The sequence below is a fragment of the Pelobates fuscus genome, chromosome 5, assembly GCF_036172605.1.
Source record: "Pelobates fuscus isolate aPelFus1 chromosome 5, aPelFus1.pri, whole genome shotgun sequence".
Lineage (NCBI taxonomy): Eukaryota > Metazoa > Chordata > Amphibia > Anura > Pelobatidae > Pelobates > Pelobates fuscus.
In genome coordinates, this window is record NC_086321.1 from 368,717,314 (window position 1) to 368,738,716 (window position 21,403).

Below are 21,403 nucleotides of genomic sequence, written 5' to 3' on the forward strand. Positions count from 1 at the left end.
CATTTAGTGTCACAGCTGGTACCCCACTGATATGGTATAAATGAGCAGCAGCAAGTATTCTGGTGCAAACTACTAAAATATAACACTATACAATAAAAACAATCCATAGTCCTATTCTAATGCAATTACAAGGAAAGGTTAAAGGATCTTAACATGTATAGCTTGGAGGAAAGACGAGACAGGGGGGATATGATAAAAACATTTAAATACATAAAGGGAATAAACACAGTAAAGGAGGAGACTATGTTTAAAAGAAGAAAAACTACCACAACAAGAGGACATAGTCTTAAATTAGAGGGATAAAGGTTTAAAAATAATATCAGGAAGTATTACTTTACTGAGAGGGTAGTGGATGCATGGAATAGCCTTCCAGCTGAAGTGGTAGAGGTTAACACAGTAAAGGAGTTTAAGCATGCGTGGGATAGGCATAAGGCTATCCTAACTATAAGATAAGGCCAGGGACTAATGAAAGTATTTAGAAAACTGGGCAGACTAGATGGGCCGAATGGTTCTTATCTGCCGTCACATTCTATGTTTCTATGCTTTCCCAAAAACTTCTGTGTATTATCTAACAAACACCATCAAAACTCCACTCGTCCTCAAAACTCTTAAACCTCAATTTCCACTTAATTTGTGTGAATGTCCGTACAGGATGATATACTTCCCATTGTGTATCCCACTATTTTATTGTACTTTTCTAGCTTTTACAGGACAGTAACTCCCAATATTCACAGCCAATTTGATCTGCAACCACTGGATTTTTATTGTTTAAATGTTTACCGCTGAATATAGTACCATCTGTGCCCCCTGCAAACATGGAGGGTAAATCTGCAAATCTACTGGCATACTTAGAATGCTTGTCATGCAATAATATTTGCCGCATGCAGATTCACATAGAAATAAAATGCACAAGTAACGCAAAACTCAAAAAATCCAATAAATAAAATTTTAATGGTATGCAAAACATTTAACATGACAGTAAAAAAAGTCCATAAAAACAGTGTAAATATATTTTGTTAAACAATAAAATACAAAATCTTGCCCCCCCACCCCTCCAACATAAAAATAAATAATTAAATGACATTATAAGAAGTGAATGAGAAATAAAAAAAAATGTAGGATGAGAACACTTAAATAGTTCCATATAAATATATATTTATAATAGAGATAACTATAGCAAGAAACTTGTTTTTTTTTTTGAGTAATAAAATTCTCACAGTTTGATCAGTGCAGTCAGGATTTCCCCACAATGTCCGTTCTAAATCAAAGCCTGTAAATCATAGGAAATCAATGGAATGGGTTAGTTAAGTGATTATAAACACAATGTAAATCTCATCACCCCCAATATTCCCTGCACAATGTATGCATCACCCCGAAAGCAGTACAGTTTCCCTGTACGAAGCTGGAAGGGGGATTTTTTGGGGCAGTGAAGTCCATTTAAACCCACAGATCATATATTAGTCCACAAACCAATGTAACCAGCCAGGGTTACGGCTGACTTGACTGTGTTTAGTTTGTCTTTGTCATTGTTGGCCTAAATGCTGGTGGACCACTAATAGTGTAGGAATGATTCAGTTCTGCCACTGACGTCTATAGAGCTTGACCATTGCTGCAATAGTTCCAGCTGGTCTGAGAGCCACTAAATCACGCTAGTGCACTAAGACTAATAGAGAGGGGACTTCCTGGCCCTTTACACCTATTCTATGAACTCATAGTGTGGATCAGGAGAATTTTAATAAGCTATGCTGCGATCCAACCAGCAGCTCTTAAAAATACCAATTTGACTTGCGTAGCTTATTAACTCAATGAGGACATTCACTAAGACAAATAGCATTCGTTTTTAGTGGTTGCATTTAAGGATGACAATAATTTTTAGGATAGAGAAAGTAGTAAAGAGGGACTCTCGATCCCCCGACCCACCCAACCAGCACGCACAGGAGTTTATCAATGATTAATCAAGCACATGCGATACCACGAACACAAGATAATCTTAAGATCTCACAGCTTCGCCTGAATTATTAAAGCAGCTTCTAAGCATCTACAAGCCCTGGGAAAAGGGTAACTACCATCAATGCCAGACGCTGCTTCTAGCTGGGGAAGCAAAGATCAAACGTGTGATGTGGGGTGATCTGATCATGAAGGCAGTGTTTTGGGGGGCGTGAAGGAATCAACGTGTCATTTAAACTGCCCTTTCTAATACTTGTGGATTGCTTGTAGCCACCCTGCACTGTCCAAGGCCGGTTAAAGGCTAAACTGACATGAGAAATACCATGCAGGAATCTGTGATGCATTGCGTAGAGAGCATCACAGCAAACTTCTCCCCAGAAGTTCTTTCCCATACACTAACTCTGTAGTGCTCAACGTGGGACAATGGTGCTGTGCCTGCAGGGCTCCCTCCTCACCCATTACAAATAAAATATATTAATTATACAGTAATAATTCTGAGTCATTCGCAGAGCCCAACAGCTGTGTTTTGGGGCTTCTATTTCATCATGAAAGGTGGCCTTGACTTGCACTCTGAGTAAGAGATGTGTTTGGGAGAGGTGTGGCCAGGTACACGCAAGCCATGATTGAAACGTGCGTGTCCCAGCCTTGCCCTGGCCTGATGAGTTACAGCAAATAGAAAAAGTATAGATACCTCTGTCTCTGATACAATTTGAGCTCTTCCTGGAGAACGTCCGCTCTCTTCTGTAAAGAGGTGACCTGTAAAAAATCACACGTCAATCACAGACCATCCATCAAGCATAGCAACCACACAGTATGCAATTACATTCAATTATCAGACAATTCAATTATGTAATTCTTTAAAACAGGAATATTATTTGTTTAGACTCAACCTTTACAATAATTTACGTTTCCTGTCTCCTAAACTTGTAAATTATTTCGGAGTACTACAAATAGCTGAGTTTGTAGAAAACGTACACCAAACCGGTGATGAATGAGCGATAAAAGAAGCTTTATTGGCAATTCCCAGACAGGCATGCAAGTAGCATGCAGAGGGGCAGCCATTGAAAACCTATTCTGCTTGCATGCCTGTCTGAGAAGTGCCAATAAAGCTTCTTATATCACTGGTTGGCGTACTGTTTCTACAAGCTCGGCTGTTTCTGGTACTTCGGTGTATGATTGGAGTGAATTCTTCTCTGCCTAACAGCGTGGAGCCTGGTAGGTTCTCCATTGGTCACAGACTTTCCCCATGAGTTTTAGTCCTGTTCTGCATACAATACAATCTTAAATTCTTAGAAAATATTTCTCAACATGCACCAGGCCACCTATTCCTGACCTGCGGCTCATTGTGTATATTTATATATTTTGTACCAGGCATAATAAGTGGGTTGTGATATTGAAAGCTTTAATGACGAATACCCAGAATGTCCTTACTGTAAGGAGTAGGACACGAGGAAGGCCGAATTCTATTACAGATATTTAAAACAGCTCCACTGATCCTGTTTGCCAAAGTTCCCTGCGCATGCTCAGACTGTAGCAAAGTGTTTAAGAACACTGAAGGGCTTCCTGATAGTAAAGATGGCCCCTGTTTAATTGCCTTACAGCTCATCCATGAGAGGGGCTGAAAATAGTTCTAATTCTGTAAGACTGGATAGTGAGTTTTTTTTTTTACACACCACCCCTTCCTTCTGTTTATCCTCCCATAAATTGTCCATTTTCCTGTAGCTGAACCTCTACCATTTTTAAAACTTGCTAGGTATTTCTTATAGAAATAATCTCTATTCTCCATAGTTGAGCCATTTCCTAGATTCCCATTGAGTTAGTTCGTAAGACAATTTAGAGACTGACATGAGACTGCTCTCATGAAAACGCTCTCTCTCATTTAGAACATTTTCTTAGCTGTACGAGGCATCACTATATAAAATAAAATAAATAATCTCAGGGTTAATTCATTTAATACCAAATTGTAATGGCCTTCAATACGAATTGCAAAATGTAGGCATACATTTCAGATTTGTAAAACAGAAAAAATCTAATAAAATATAATTCACAAAATTGGAAGGACCCTTCTTTGTTTATTATCTCTGTTTGGAAGAGTCAATTGCACGTCCCAATGTCATCTCTTCAAGATAGACTTCATTCTTGTACAAAGATCCAGGAGTATCCAAAAGATTGATCCAGAGATGTTGTAGAACTACAAATCCCACAATACTTTGTCAGCCTTAGAACGGTTCGAAAACACCAGGAATCTATTTTTTGAGCACCCCTGATATAATGTATGACTTGGATTAGTTCAATTTTGGATTAAATTGAGAAAGGCTGGGTTGAGAATATTGGTCCTACAAATCGGGATCGATAGTCTCCAGCTCTTTGTGACACACATGGAGTAAATACAATCAAGCTTGAATTCCTTCAGATGCTGTGACCTGACATGCTTTGGTTGTGCCAATGACTTTCCATGCAGTTGGGAGGAAGATTTCTGCATCAGGTGTGTACAGGTGTTTCTCTGGCCAGGTTCCCAAGCTACATGCTTTAGGTATTGAGGACCTGTATTCATAGAGACTTTTACTGTTCTAATTCACATTATTATTATTTTATACAATGAAAGTCATTGTCTGCTTTGGACTAAGCCACCCTCCACTACACCACAAAGGAAAGATTTTATTAATGAAAACCTATAATTATAGTGCTCAAGGCAAGATATTGTTGGCCCCAGAACGCATTATCCCAGTACTTCATCATTCTCATTTATTTTTCCTGGCTAAACTGTCTAATTATATAAAAACGTTGATTGTAAATTATTTGTAAAGGAAATAAAAACACATTTGTTGCCTTTGTACAAAGCATATAATAATAATAATAATAATAATAATAATAATAATAATAATAATAATCATCATCATAAAGGTTCTAAAAAAACAAAACATTTCCCCCCCTGCAAGTGATCGTATTTGCACAGCGAGGGCTTGGAATTCCACACGGGGAGCGAGACGGCAGGCTGGCATTTTAGCGTTTCATCCTTCGCCAGGTTTCCGAACAGGAATCTCAGCAATGTGAAGATTTGGGGGCGAACACCTGTTTGGTGCGTGTGGGTTGTACAGCCAATAAAGAGAAAGGTGGTTAGCATCAGACTTAACCTCTTCACGGCCAGAGAGAGGTACATACTTCATAGTTTAGGTTTTTCAGAGGATAATGAGACCCTGACATAGGCTCGTAGGATTTCTTTATACACTCCTAGAGTTCTGAGAATGGCTGATTAAATGACATGACGTGTTTACATCCACAGAGCACAGTACTAGCATGAAGTTGTTGGCTTGTAAATACAGAATTTGCCAATTTAAATGAATGCGTTATCCCATAATTGTCTAACCCATGTCTTGCCAGAAATACATTTCTCACGTAGGAGGAAATATGTCTTTGACACAGCAATCTTTTTTTTTTTTTTCCTTCTTTATATCCAAAGGCACAAGTGCATCTCATAAGCTGTTCTATCATACAGCTAGTCTCACATAGGGCTTATTTACTAAATTGGGAATTCAAAGTGAATTTCAAATTTAAAGGAACACTATAGTCACACAGACCACTTAATCTCAACTAAGTGGTCTGGGTGCAGTGTCTCTGTTCTCTTAAAGGGACAGTTAAGGCTCCATAACAACGTCATCTAAATTAAGTTGTTATAGTGCCAGGATGTTCCCGGGCGCACTCTTACCTCAAGAGATTAAACCGTTCTTGAACGGTTACACTCTTAAGTAAGACTCCAGTGCTCATCTCAACTTACTCAGGTGGCATCTGGCTTCTGAAATCTCAGTTTGTCAGAGTGTCGCCGGGGAGGGTTGCCGCTGATTGGCTGAGAGTGGTCAGCTGACACCAATCAGTGACTCCCATATAAAAAAAAAAACTGTCTTGAAACGTTACGTTTCTTGATTGAGATTTCGAAGCGGAAAGCTGCCTGGGGGGATTTAAGATCGGCGTTGGAGGCGGCTCACTTTAGGGTTAAACCTTTTTTTTTTTTTTTTTAATTCTTTATTTTGGTCGTTCAGATATGAGAATTACAAACAAGCTTTCTATAAGTCACAGCATCATGAACAAGCTTCAGTACAGTATGTTTAAAACGTAAAGTGACTTTTGAGGATCATGCACATTTTTTATATATATAACAGGTTTGAACCATTTAGTTGCAACTGGAGAGTTCCGCTAGGCATAAAATAAGGGTGGGCAACATAAAATGTTAACATGGAGCTCCATTAAATGATAAGTACAATATAGTAGCTGATACTATGCAGTTGTATACAGTAGGCTTGCTAAACATTGCTGTGGGCATCGGGAGGGAGACAGCCTGGTAAATAATAAAGTGGGACACACTAAGAGCAAGGTATATCGAGTAGCCAGTGATGGCTGACATTTTGCACATTCATATGTGACTATAAGTTAGGATAACTACTAGGTAGCCTTTTTATACATTAGGTTTGCAGCAAGCCTGTTTCAATAATCAGTAAGCCGCCAGTAAGATCTAACAGAGTACCTAGCCCATGTCCAAAGGTGCAAAGACCCAGCTTTCCCTGCACTTAGTCTGGGATCGAGAGTCCTGGATGTCGAGGGTTAGGGAGGCAGCAATTATATATGCGGGTCATGGAAGCGGTTAACGGTGGTGTCTGGCAACAGTCCATCGGTCCTGGGCTTGGGTTAGTCTGCTTCAGCCGATACCTTGCACATTGAAGGGTGTTCGGGATGGTTGAGAGTCCTGGTGAGGCACCGCGAGGTGCAGCTTTGTGGGCTCCAGCTGCTGTCTCGTCCGTCCGTCGCTGTGGAAGCCCGCTCTGACGGTGCAGGCAAGTGGAGTCACCTTCTGGTGCTTTGAGGCCTTCCGTGGCGTCATGTGGGGTCGTGGCTGGCTTGTTGCTGCGTGCTGTTCGGGTCTCCGTTTCAAGCAGGATCTGGGTTGATCTTGTGGGCCCGTTAGGGCAGTGATCGTAGCGTGGTGTGATCTTGCCTGTTTGCGTTTCAGCAGATGAGATCTCCGCCGTCGGCACCATCTTTTAGGTCCCATCAGTCGAGGGCCAGTGCAGTCGTGTCTAGTATGTACGGGTTTCTCGTTGGGTTTATGCACTGGTGTTTTAGTATAGCGCTCTCCTCTTGACATCTGTGCCCAAAAGGCGTCGAGTATGGCGTCGAGTCGTGCCATGAATCTTATGCTGGGGCTGTCTGAGCGGCAGTGTTGAGCGCACGTGGCGTCCGCCATTTTAAAAGCCCGTGTAGCTTGGGGTTGCCCTGTAAGCTCTGCCATCAGCTTGCGTTGTAGCCCTGCTGCCTGGACGGGTTGGACCGGGATCACCCCCGCCGGTCCTAAGGGGGGGGGAGCGGGTATTCAGCATTGCAGTACCTCCGGCGTAGGTGCGAGGAGAGCGGCCGTCCCCCCTCTGCTCCTTCCACCGCAGGCCGCTGCCTGTCATCTTGGGTTCTCGCTTGCGGGGAACACTTGGATTCAGTATCTGGTGATTCACCAGGGTGCCCCCAGCATGGGTAACAAACCCCGGCATCAATTCAGGCCTGGTATCAGCCAGTAGTTCCCTGTAACCAGTCTATGTGGTGGGAGCTCATCCACCATGCGACTGCTCCACTTGCAGGTCAGGCCCCACCCCCAGGGTTAAACCTTTTGAGAATGGTTTATTCCCCTGAGGTATGAGTGCACCTGGGGGCCTCCTGACACCATAACAACTTCATGCAGATGAAGTTGTTATGGTACACGGAGTGTTCCTTTAACCCTGCAAGGTAAAACATTTGAGTGTTAAGCCCACCTCGAGCGGCTGTCAACTTCCTGCAGCACTGACCAAGTAATACTGTCACGCAACGTGGAAGCCCCATAGGCATGCACTGACTCAATGCTTTCCTGTGGGGAAGTTTGCGTGTGCACAAGGCACTTGCTGTACATGCACATTACGGTCCCAATGCTCCTGTATGCCTCCTCGTTGAAGCTGTGGGAGGCAAAAAGGCAAGCAGTGCAGAGTGAGCCCCGGCGCTGGAAAAAAGTAAGTAAATCTTGTATTTTATTTTTTTTAATATCGTATGGACGGAGGGGTGTAAGCTGAATAAGAACAGGAAAGAAACACTACAGTGTTAGTAATACAGACGAACAAGTTAATCCGAGACATTTACCTGTGATTTCAAGGATGTAATGGTGGCCTCCAGTTCCTGCCTCATGGTTTCAGACATCAGACCTTTGATCTTCTGCTCATACTCCTGTCGAATTTGTGTCACCTTGTAAAGAGAGAATAATGCTTAACATGAACACCGCGACCCTTTATCTGATTCCACCAAATTCACAGAACTGCTCAAAATACATTTCTTCAATAGAATCATATTGATTGTAAATGGCTAACACCTCTGATGTATACTGATTGGATTTGGTGGGGGTAAGAGAAACAAATTGCTTGTGATTTCCTGGTCTCATTAGAAACCAAATCTGTGATTCCTTCATTTTAAAAATCTAAGGAATAAAATAATAAACTAAAAACATGTATGGGTTTCAAATATTAATATACCTTGCTTCATTAACTTGAAACCTTTGAATTCTCAATTAAAATGAATTTTAAAAAAATACATAAATCATGTGAAACTGACCAAGAAAACAGATCATAATGAAATAATTTCCCCTGCTACCTCTTGTCTCAAATCCCCACGGTATCCTTTAGATTGTAAGCTCACGGGCTATCTACCAATGCACTTTGTATAAAAGAGCTTAAATGGCAAGATTTCAGCTTACGGGCAGGGCTCCCTCTACCTTTTGTATTGTGTGTGTATATTGTATGTTCTCCACTAATTGGACAGCACTGCGGAATCTGTTGGCGCTTTATAAATACCAGTAATAATAATAAAAAAATAATGAATACTAGAATATTACAAATAAAACAACTTTTTTCATTGTTACACTATAGATAAAAAGGCACCTCAAAGGAGATATGATAGTACTATACACTATGTCTAGGGTCAGCACAAACCGCTATGTGCTAACCTGTTCATTAGCAGGAATATACCACAGACAAAAGGTCACACATTGAGACTGGAAGACTGGCTTACAGCACAAGAAAGGGTTCTTTATAGAAGAACAATAAAGACGTTGAATTCTCTGCCTAAAGAGGTTGTCAAATCCAATAGAGAATTAAAATAAAAAAGGCTTGGATGCTATTTTTGCATAAACAAAATGTTGAAGGATATCATTGAGGTGCATGTGAACAGGTTGTTGATTCAAGGAGAAATCTTATTGCCATAATGGAGTTAAGAATAATTTTATTCCCTTTTGTGGCATAATTGGAAATGGCAACAACAGTTTTTTGGTTGTTTTTTTTTGCTTTCATCTGAATCAACAGCAAAAAAGAATTGGCTTCAGGGTTCAACTTGATGGACTTTAGTCCTTTTTCAACCTAGACAACTATGTCATAGAGAGTATATATAATGGATATAGAGGTAGCTTAGTTTGTAAATTCCCTGACTACAAAGTCAGTCCCTGTTCAAAAACGCAAGGTCACAGTTTCAAATCCCGGCAGAGGTCGCTAAAATGAGTACCATCAATTGGGTAATAATAACATCTATTACTATTCAGCTGCCGATTTGGTTCATTCCGAGAGCATGCGCTGAAAAGCGCTTTGAGTCCCACTGGGAGAAAGGCGCTACATAATACTATAAAAATATCAGGTCAAATCTTCTCTTAATAGAAATATTAATTGAAGTTGTTTCTGTCAACGGATTACAATCGAACAAAGCTATATTCACAGCTTGACTATTTTAGTCCAAATTTTGCAATTCAGTTGTAAATTCACTAGAATTCGGGATTTTGTAAATAGAAGCCAATTTCCTTGAATTTCAGGGTGAGAAAAAAAGAAAAGGTTTGCAGACATAATTTTTTCCAAATTTGATATTGTCTAAATTTTGCACCTTAAAGTCACTGCGATTCAGTGTTTACTGGATAAACCCCAATGTCTGACTCAGCGAGACTGGTTCGTTTGTCCTGTAATAAATGGCATTGACGTGGCTAGCTAATCCTTTATGATCGTCTCTCCCAACATGGAGCCACGACTATGACAATCTGCTGCATCCCCACTTCCTCCTACAATTGCCATACGGTTCGATGCAAAGCTACGCCAGCTCGTTATTCCAAACATGACATAAGCAAATTTCTGTTATTGTTACAAAAACCGCTAAACCCTTTGAGGGCCAGAGGTGGGTGTAAGGCATTGTACGATCTGTGTACGCCCCTGGCACAAAGGGGTTTATTGCAGAGGCTTCTCCCTGTGCCAGGATAAATCAATCTGGTGCCAAGAGGTTTGTAGATGTTGAGCTGCTGTACGCCCAGTATTTTTACAGCAGGAGTCTGTCTCCGCTCACAGACAGGCTTCGAGAGGATGTTAGGCTCAGTCTCTTTGGGCGTCCTGTCTAGGTAACAACAAGTCTCATGATGTATTTACAGTGTTTTGGAATGCAATGTATCATGGTGGTAGTAGTTCTAAAACAGCTAGTTCTAGTGTGTTACAGGGTTATTCACCAACATGGTAACTGCCAGGAATTCAAACGTTAGTCTAAAGTAGGCGATTTGAATCAATTTCCAGCTGCTTTTCCGGTTTGGCTATTTTGGCCTAAAACTTGAGTCCCCAAAATTAACACTTCAGTAAAGAACCCTGATAGTGTGTATTATTATTATTATTATTTTTGGTATTTATATAGCGCCAACTAATTCTGCAGCACTTTACAATATTAGAAAATGGGGGAAGTTTTACAACAAATGAGACAATTACACAATGACACAGGAACAATAGGTAGGAACAATGAGGACTCTAGAGGAGGTGGGGTACAAAAACACATTAGAGCAGCAAGGGTGACAGCCACCAAACAAGGTGGAAAAGTAGCAGAGCTGGAGGTGAGAGTGGAGAGTGGCTCTTTATATGGATAGGGATAGATACGTTACTCTGGGAGTACATGAGGATTTCTGAACAGACGTGTTTTGAGGGACTTCTTAAACAATTGAAGACTAGGGGAAAGTCTGATAGGGGTAGGCAGGCTGTTCAAAAGGACGGGAGCTGCCCGCAAGAAGTCATGCAAGCGTGAGTTAGCAGTATAGGTGCGACCAGCGGACATAATGGCTCTGTGTATACCTGGCAATGCTCAGTGCTGGCTGCTCTGTGTATACCTGGCAATACTCAGTGCTTGCTGCTCTGTGTATACTTGGTAATGCTCAGTACTTGCTGCTCTGTGTATACTTGGTAATGCTCAGGACTTGCTGCTCTGTGTATACCTGGCAATGCTCAGTGCTGGCTGCTCTGTGTATACCTGGCAATACTCAGTGCTTGCTGCTCTGTGTATACTTGGTAATGCTCAGTACTTGCTGCTCTGTGTATACTTGGTAATGCTCAGTACTTGCTGCTCTGTGTATACTTGATAATGCTCAGTACTTGCTGCTCTGTGTATACTTGGCAATGCTCAGTACTTGCTGCTCTGTGTATACTTGGTAATGCTCAGGACTTGCTGCTCTGTGTATACCTGGCAATACTCAGTGCTTGCTGCTCTGTGTATACTTGGTAATGCCCAGTACTTGCTGCTCTGAGTGTACCTACTAATGACCTTTACTTGCTGCTCTGTGTGTACTTGGTAATGCCCAGCACTCCCTGCTCTGTGTGTACTGGACTTTGTCTTTGAATATTCGCATTAAAGACAATAAATATATAGTCTGCATTGTCTTCACAGACATTGATGAAGAATATATGGTAACACAATTCTAAACCAGAATAAAGTTGGTCGAAACATCCCCCACATTTAAAGTAGCACCTTGCATGTGATTTTATAATAAAACAAATGTGTATTTAAATCAAGAATTAAAATCACTTGCCAGGAGTACACATTGGTGAGAAAGTGACAGAAGGCTGCATTCACGTCTGAAATCACTTAAGGCACTTACTCCAAAGCAGTTATGGAAGAATAATACTTAATCCACATAAATCCAACATTGTACATGTTAAAAAGACTTTACTAGATTTTTTTTTTGTTTGGGATTAATTTTTATTTTTTAATAAAAATTACATTTTGGATTTGACGCTGTCACCTGTCTACAAAACGCGTCAATGTTTCCCTTCCCCTCATCTTCCGGAATGGAAAACTCCTAAGAAGATTCCGCTAGGACTTTTTCATAAATACGTATCGATGAACTGATGGAACAGGAAAATGAAGAGACTGTGACATTGATCAGGAAATAGATTTTTCCACTGTGAGGAATTGAAGAACAGACTGACAGTACACCAGCCTGTCAAGAAGCCAAGGAAAATTAATTGCCGATACACGTGTAAACGTATCCCCGCTTTACAGGGCCGCAGGCTGGGAGACGAGCCAGCTAGCCTTTAAACTCATGCTTGAGAGAATTTTTGGACCGCTCAAATAATGACTTCCCTAAATAGCACATGATCGAGGGTCTGGGGGGGGGGGGGGAACAACCTGAGAGGTTTCATGCATACCGCAAAGGTACGTTGGCAGGCGGCTCAGTAGACTATGCTTTTGTATAAGGCCAGATAAGATTCCTACGAGAAATATTGGCTGCGGGCAAGGTAATATATACACGGTCTATTTATGCGCTGCCCTTGTGTGCGGCTTTTATTGATGTCAACAGGAATCTGGCCTGGTGCATGGAAATTAACTTAACCTTTAAATTCAGTTCTGGTTTAAACCTTGCTATTGTACGATGGGCCTCTTTACTTTGATGAGGGGGTTTAAAGCAAGGGATTTATTGCTATAACTAATATAGAAATTGCTGGCAGCCGTTTCCAAAACGGTTGCCCAGAGGAATTGTTTGTGAAAAACATATAATAGTTTAATTTAGTAAAAAAAAAAAAAAAAAATTAAATTATAGAAATGTGCTTAAGAAGTGCACAGTAGCTCCATGATGGTAACTCTACGATGGGCTTTGGGCCTATCTCATGAATTATGTCTCGAAGGGAACACACAGAAACACTTACTAAAGGGTGAATTGCTGGGAATTTTACATTTCATTTTGAATTTCCCACAGTTGATTGTAACAATTTAATGAATAACTTTGTTAATCCCCATCTGTTGGTCGATATTGGAGAACACACCAAATTAACCCTTTGATCCTTAGATATGTGAGCAACAGTCTGAACCAAACAGATATAAGAAAATAAGCAAAAAGAAAAAAATAAATAAATCAGCGTCCTAGCAAAGAAACAAAAATAAGTAATACATTTTGGGTCTCCCTATTGGGGTCTCCTGGAAGGGCATGATGTACAGACAGAAACAAAATCTCTCTGTATTTATAGAGCTGCCACGGGCCTGACCCTTCAAACAGTTTATTGGCTCTTAGCAGGAAGATTCGCACTTTGGAAGGGGTGTGAATGCTGATGGTGATCTGTGATAACAAGCAGGGTGGTCTAGTGATCAGAGTGAGGATATGGAGGGGGCCTGCCTTTTCACAACTTCTTAATTATAGGTACTGTACATCCAAGGACAGACTCACTCAACTCCTGGCGTTATCTGATAGATAAAACACTATGTATGAGGTCTTTGTAAGTTTATACTTGAAACCTAAGTGATGTCTGGAGTGACAAATGCACATTCCCTTTTAAAAGCCTCTTGATCACACAGTAGTAAGGCTAAGCTCTGCAGTAAGCATTCAATGCGACATTAAACTAACTTTAATTAAAATATAACAATGAAATAAAGGCCTATTTTAAAAAAAATGTACATTGAGGTGACTTTTAATATATGTTTTGGGAAAAAAAGGCTAGATACATGAAATAACCATCCAGTGGCCAACAATGATATAGAAAGGGTAGTAGATACCTGGATTAGCCATCCAGTGGAGAAAGTAAAGGTAAGTAGATACATGGGAAATACTTCCAATGAAGATAGTGATGGCTAATAGCGATATATTAGATTTTAAGAACAGCTTTTTGGTGAAAGTATTAAGGTAAAAAAATACAGAGTAGTAGTAGATACAAGGAATAACCGAACGTTGGAATCAGTATATAGCCAACACTGTAATAGAATTGTAGAATATGTGGGACAGGTATGAGGCTATCTGGTTCTTATGTGGCTGCACAGACTGTTGTTTTAGTGGTTAATAACTGAGACGTATTTCTTTCTGTGGCAAGATGGATTAATATGTCCTCCTCATGGATTGCTTTGGAAAATATTCTGTGTATAAAGAACTACAGGACATGGCTACCTTGTGGACCACCTTGTGTCCTCAGTCCTGGACGTGGCTGCTTTGTGGATCTATCTTATGTCCCTATCAGACTGGACGTGGCTGCTTTGTGGATCTATCTTATGTCCCTGTCAGACTGGATGTGGCTGCTTTGTGGATCTATCTTGTGTCCCTTTCAGACTGGATGTGGCTGCTTTGTGGATCTATCTTGTATCCCTGTCAGACTGGATGTGGCTGCTTTGTGGACCTATCTTGTGTCCCTGTCAGTCCTGGACGTGGCTGCTTTGTGGATCTATCTTGTGTCCCTGTCAGTCCTGGACGTGGCTGCTTTGTGGATCTATCTTGTGTCCCTTTCAGACTGGATGTGGCTGCTTTGTGGATCTATCTTGTGTCCCTGTCAGACTGGATGTGGCTGCTTTGTGGATCTATCTTGTGTCCCTGTCAGTCCTGGACGTGGCTGCTTTGTGGATCTATCTTGTGTCCCTGTCAGTCCTGGACGTGGCTGCTTTGTGGATCTATCTTATGTCCCTGTCAGACTGGATGTGGCTGCTTTGTGGATCTATCTTGTGTCCCTGTCAGTCCTGGACGTGGCTGCTTTGTGGATCTATCTTGTGTCCCTTTCAGACTGGATGTGGCTGCTTTGTGGATCTATCTTGTTTCCCTGTGAGCCCTGGACGTGGCTGGTTTGGGGGTCTATCTTGTGTCCCAGTGAATTCTGGATGTGGCTGCTTTGTGGACCTATCTTGTTTCCCTGTCAGCCCTGGACGTGGCTGGTTTGCGGATCTATCTTGTGTCCCAGTGAATGCTGGATGTGGCTGCTTTGTGGACCTATCTTGTTTCCCTGTCAGCCCTGGACGTGGCTGGTTTGCGGATCTATCTTGTGTCCCAGTGAATTCTGGATGTGGCTGCTTTGTGGATATCTGCTTCTTACATGGGATGCATTTGTCTGTCTCCTGGCTCCAGAGATTATGTGTCATCGACACTTTTACTGCTTTGAAATTATATCCTCCTTAAGGTCATCTATGTTTAAAGGAAACAAGACTTGACCTGAGATTGACCCAGTGCGCCTAACTTGAGCTTCCCCCTCAGCCCCATTCTGTCTTCAAGCTGTTTACAATTGGCAGAACAACTGGACCCACATTAACCCCTTCATTGCCAAACTTTTCTTTTACACTTAGCCCCTTTACTGTCAGCCTTACTCATTCCCCCGCCCCCTCATTCACACCCAACGCATTTAACCTCTTCACTGACAAGTCACACTTGACCTCTAACCTCTTAACCTCAATTTAACCAAGCCAACATCAACCCATTGCTTTATATTGAACAATGCCAGCACCAGTCCTAATTAGCATGTGTAACCCCCCCACTACTAGTTCCATTATTTCTGTTTAACAATGTCTCCATCAGTCATACAATCTACTTTTAACACCATTTGAATCCCTTCCTTATATGTTCAAATCCTATATTTAACCTTTTCACTGCTAGTTTTTATCCCCTTCAATGACAGTCCTATTCACTATGTTTAACCCCTTCACAACTGTTACAATGTTACACACTCACTTGGCAACGCATTCATACACTTTATTTTTAAACCTCCACCAACAGTTATTTATATATACGGTATATACGGATAGTTTCATCCTTTATGTTAAATGACTTAATCAGAAATCCTCCTGTCTGCCTTAAACTCCTTCACTGCCAGTGCAGCCTTCTATATTATGTTTACTGGTAATGCTACCATTTATTTTGGTCACTGCAAAACCCGTCCACTATGTAGCACCCGTTTCGCCCTTTACAGTCAGTTTCATCCATTATACATTATTAATTGTAGAAAATAATTCAGGCACTCGAATTCCAAAATTATAGGCAATTTATTAGAACCAGGAACTACACAGCAACGTTTCAACCTCTTAGGGTCTTTATCATTCTGATCCTTAGGGTCTTTATCATTCTGATCCCTAGGGTCTTTATCATTCTGATCCCTAGGGTCTTTATCATTCTGATCCTTAGGGTCTTTATCATTCTGATCCTTAGGGTCTTTATCATTCTGATCCCTAGGGTCTTTATCATTCTGATCCCTAGGGTCTTTATCATTCTGATCCCTAGGGTCTTTATCATTCTGATCCCTAGGGTCTTTATCATTCTGATCCCTAGGGTCTTTATCATTCTGATCCCTAGGGTCTTTATCATTCTGATCCCTAGGGTCTTTATCATTCTGATCCCTAGGGTCTTTATCATTCTGATCCCTAGGGTCTTTATCATTCTGATCCCTAGGGTCTTTATCATTCTGATCCCTAGGGTCTTTATCATTCTGATCCCTAGGGTCTTTATCATTCTGATCCCTAGGGTCTTTATCATTCTGATCCCTAGGGTCTTTATCATTCTGATCCCTAGGGTCTTTATCATTCTGATCCCTAGGGTCTTTATCATTCTGATCCCTAGGGTCTTTATCATTCTGATCCCTAGGGTCTTTATCATTCTGATCCCTAGGGTCTTTATCATTCTGATCCCTAGGGTCTTTATCATTCTGATCCCTAGGGTCTTTATCATGCTGATCCCTAGGGTCTTTATCATTCTGATCCCTAGGGTCTTTATCATTCTGATCCCTAGGGTCTTTATCATTCTGATCCCTAGGGTCTTTATCATTCTGATCCTTAGGGTCTTTATCATTCTGATCCCTAGGGTCTTTATCATTCTGATCCCTAGGGTCTTTATCATTCTGATCCCTAGGGTCTTTATCATTCTGATCCCTAGGGTCTTTATCATTCTGATCCCTAGGGTCTTTATCATTCTGATCCCTAGGGTCTTTATCATTCTGATCCCTAGGGTCTTTATCATTCTGATCCCTAGGGTCTTTATCATTCTGATCCCTAGGGTCTTTATCATTCTGATCCCTAGGGTCTTTATCATTCTGATCCATAGGGTCTTTATCATTCTGATCCCTAGGGTCTTTATCATTCTGATCCCTAGGGTCTTTATCATTCTGATCCCTAGGGTCTTTATCATTCTGATCCATAGGGTCTTTATCATTCTGATCCATAGGGTCTTTATCATTCTGATCCCTAGGGTCTTTATCATTCTGATCCCTAGGGTCTTTATCATTCTGATCCCTAGGGTCTTTATCATTCTGATCCCTAGGGTCTTTATCATTCTTATCCATAGGGTCTTTATCATTCTGATCCTTAGGGTCTTTATCATTCTGATCCTTAGGGTCTTTATCATTCTGATCCCTAGGGTCTTTATCATTCTGATCCTTAGGGTCTTTATCATTCTGATCCCTAGGGTCTTTATCATTCTGATCCATAGGGTCTTTATCATTCTGATCCCTAGGGTCTTTATCATTCTGATCCTTAGGGTCTTTATCATTCTGATCCCTAGGGTCTTTATCATTCTGATCCCTAGGGTCTTTATCATTCTGATCCCTAGGGTCTTTATCATTCTGATCCCTAGGGTCTTTATCATTCTGATCCCTAGGGTCTTTATCATTCTGATCCCTAGGGTCTTTATCATTCTGATCCCTAGGGTCTTTATCATTCTGATCCCTAGGGTCTTTATCATTCTGATCCATAGGGTCTTTATCATTCTGATCCCTAGGGTCTTTATCATTCTGATCCATAGGGTCTTTATCATTCTGATCCCTAGGGTCTTTATCATTCTGATCCCTAGGGTCTTTATCATTCTGATCCCTAGGGTCTTTATCATTCTGATCCCTAGGGTCTTTATCATTCTGATCCCTAGGGTCTTTATCATTCTGATCCCTAGGGTCTTTATCATTCTGATCCCTAGGGTCTTTATCATTCTGATCCCTAGGGTCTTTATCATTCTGATCCCTAGGGTCTTTATCATTCTGATCCCTAGGGTCTTTATCATTCTGATCCCTAGGGTCTTTATCATTCTGATCCCTAGGGTCTTTATCATTCTGATCCCTAGGGTCTTTATCATTCTGATCCCTAGGGTCTTTATCATTCTGATCCCTAGGGTCTTTATCATTCTGATCCCTAGGGTCTTTATCATTCTGATCCCTAGGGTCTTTATCATTCTGATCCCTAGGGTCTTTATCATTCTGATCCCTAGGGTCTTTATCATTCTGATCCCTAGGGTCTTTATCATTCTGATCCCTAGGGTCTTTATCATTCTGATCCCTAGGGTCTTTATCATTCTGATCCCTAGGGTCTTTATCATTCTGATCCCTAGGGTCTTTATCATTCTGATCCCTAGGGTCTTTATCATTCTGATCCCTAGGGTCTTTATCATTCTGATCCCTAGGGTCTTTATCATTCTGATCCCTAGGGTCTTTATCATTCTGATCCCTAGGGTCTTTATCATTCTGATCCCTAGGGTCTTTATCATTCTGATCCCTAGGGTCTTTATCATTCTGGTCCTTAGGGTCTTTATCAGCTTGATAAAGACCCTAAGGGGTTGAAACGTTGCTGTGTAGTTACTGGTTCTAATAAATTGCCTATAATTTTGGACGAAATTCGTTGGAGTGCCTGGATAATTTTCTACAATTAATAATTTTACACTTGGTCCTTTCTTGGTACTGGGACTTGTCCATTGGAGCACCCTGGATTCCTAGATAAAGGGTTGAGTGCACTTCCACTATTTCTTGTATATCATCCATTATACAGACACGTTACATCTTTTTCTACCACATGATGTAGTGGTTATGGTGCCAGATGTGCCCTGATATTACCTTAATGTAATTGGTTAATCACTTTCTAATTGTCTGACTTCTTACCTGAGATCTGCTAGGCACCAGTCTCGGCCTCCTCCCCAGCCGGAGTTATGCCGGACAGTGCTCTGCTTAGCACACATTTAGCTGATGCTCTTGGTCATGTCGTAGCCCAGTGCAATTAACGGAGACTCCTAGTAGTAGCTTCAAACTCTCCATGGAGACTTGTGCCCACTGGACACCATTTCAGAAGTCAAGCCTACATACAATGGGTAGGGGTGCCAAGGCACTCTTGGCACCATAACCACTAAAGGCCACTGTAGTTGTTATGGTACTTTAGGTGTTCCTTTAATGCTAGTTCCAGACTGTATCTCATTTAACACTGGTTCCAGGCTGCTCTACATTTATCACAAATTCCAAGCTGTCCACATTTAATTCTAGTTTCTGACAGAACCACTTTTAATACTATTACCTGCTAGCGTTACATTTGGTGCTAGTTCCAGGTTGTTTTGAATTTATTACGCTAGTTCCAAGCAATATGGCATATAAAGCTAGTAATTATTATTATTATTATTATTGTTGCAATTTATATAGTGCCAACAGATTCCGTAGCGCTGTACAATATTATGAGAGGGGAGATTTAACTAAAAATAGGACAATTACAAGAAAACTTACAGGAACAATAGATTAAAGAAGACCCTGCTCAAACAAGCTTGTAGTCTATAGGAGGTGGGCTATAAAACACATTACAACAGGAAATAGCAATCAAATAAGGTGGAGTGAAGCAGAGCTGGAGGAGAGAATAGAGTGCTGCCCTTTAGGAGAGAGGTATGTAATGTAGTGGTTACTCTGGGAGGCCATAAGCTTTCCTAAAGAGAGGGTTTTAAGGCACTTCTTAAACGACTGAAGACTAGGGGAGAGTCTGAAGACTAGGAGAAGTCCTGCAAGTGTGAGTTGGCTGTACGGGTGTGAGCAGCAGACAAAAGAAGGTCACGGGCAGAGTGGAGAGACCGAGAAGGGACATACCTATGGATCATTGAGGAGATATAAGTGGGGCTAGAATTGGTCAGTGCTTTATAGGTATGGGTTAGCACGTTGAATTGACTCCTATAGGATACAGGAAGCCAGAGGTATGAGAGGTGTGAGAGGACCAACTAGAGATGAAAATCAGTCTGGCGGCAGCATTCATTACAGACTGTGGAAGACCAGTTAGGAGAGGATTACAAAAATTACGGGAAATTACTAGAGCATGGACAAGCTTGTTTAAGGTCAGCAGGGACAATGCTAGAAGAGAGCGAGAGCAGTTGAAGATGTGCGATGAGGAAGGCACAAGACAAGGGGAGAGAGATCTGATGAGGAGAGATGGGACAGGATCAAGCGGGCAAGTGTTGGGGCGAGAGGAAAGGAGAAATGCAGGCACCTCTTGTTCAGTAGCCGGGAAGAAAGTCTGAAGGGTAGGAAAGGCATGATCTACGTGTGGTTGAGAAAGAGAACAGCAAGGAGGGTAGAATTATTTACTTAGGTGTTCAATCTTGTCGGTAAAGTAGCATGCAAAGCTATCGGCTGTAAGTTTAGTTTGGGGGGTGTCCACAGCAGGGGGAAGAAGAAAGTTAAAGGTGTCAAAGAGACGCCTGGGATTGCGGGAGCATGAACTAATGAGAGAGGAAAAGCATGACTGTTTGGCGAGGACAAGGGCTACGCTGTATGAACACAATATGAATCTATAATGGAGATAGTCTGCCTGGGTGCAAGACTTCCTCCAGGAGCGTTCAGCACAACGGGAACATCTTTGCAGGTAGCGTGTTGATTTAGTATGCCACGGTTGGGGGCGTGCCCTCATCGAGGTGCATGTTTGGAGCGGGGCTGCAGTGTTCAAGGCAGAGGTGAAGGTAGTGTTATATGTGGAGGTGGCCAGTGAGGGACAGGAGAGGGAAGGGATGGATAGCAGTTGTGAATCAATATCAGCTGACAGCTACTGGAGGTCAAAATAATTAAGATTCCTCCTGAGTTGAGTTAGGCTGAAGTTGTTGGGTGAGGGGGTACTTGAGAGTAAATGATAAGAGGTGGTGATCAGAGAGAGGGAATGGAAAGTTACAGATATTAGATACTGTACATGCATAAGAGAATTTGAGGTCAAGGGTATTCCCAGCTACATTAGTGGGAGAATTAGCCCACTGTGATAGCCCGAGGAAGTAATTGAAAGTAGTTTAGAGGCTGCTGAGGTCAAGGGTTCCAAGCAATATGGCATATAAGGCTAGTTCCAAGCAGTAATACATTTAATGCTAGTCCCAGGTAGTATCATATTTAATGCTAGTTCCAGGTAGGACCGCATTTAATGCTAGTTTCAGATAGTACCGCATTTAATGCTAGTTCCAGGTATTACCCCATTTAATGCTAGTTGCAGGTAGTATCATATTTAATGCTAGTTCCAGGTAGGTCCGCATTTAATGCTAGTTTCAGATAGAACTGCATTTAATGCTAGTTCCAGGTAGTATCGTATTTAATGCTAGTTCCAGGTAGTATCCCATTTAATGCTAGTTCCAGGTAGTATCCCATTTAATGCTAGTTCCAGGTAGTATCCCATTTAATGC

The 21,403-nt window shown here is 41.5% G+C and overlaps 2 protein-coding genes across 2 annotated transcripts in view; both read right to left on the bottom strand.

The window, feature by feature from the left end:
* Positions 1–1,261, bottom strand: part of AXIN2 (axin 2) — a 61,942-nt gene extending 60,681 nt beyond the window's left edge. The window contains exon 1 of the mRNA XM_063456119.1: positions 1,218–1,261. The gene's annotated coding sequence lies outside the window, so the exon portion shown is untranslated. The remainder of the gene's footprint in view (positions 1–1,217) is intronic.
* Positions 1,152–21,403, bottom strand: part of CEP112 (centrosomal protein 112) — a 243,236-nt gene continuing 222,984 nt past the window's right edge. The window contains exons 26-28 of the mRNA XM_063456123.1: positions 8,098–8,199; positions 2,639–2,703; positions 1,152–1,270 (exon numbers count right to left, since the gene is read on the bottom strand). Coding sequence (XP_063312193.1) covers positions 1,264–1,270; positions 2,639–2,703; positions 8,098–8,199 — 174 coding nt within the window. The 3' untranslated portion in view covers positions 1,152–1,263. The remainder of the gene's footprint in view (positions 1,271–2,638; positions 2,704–8,097; positions 8,200–21,403) is intronic.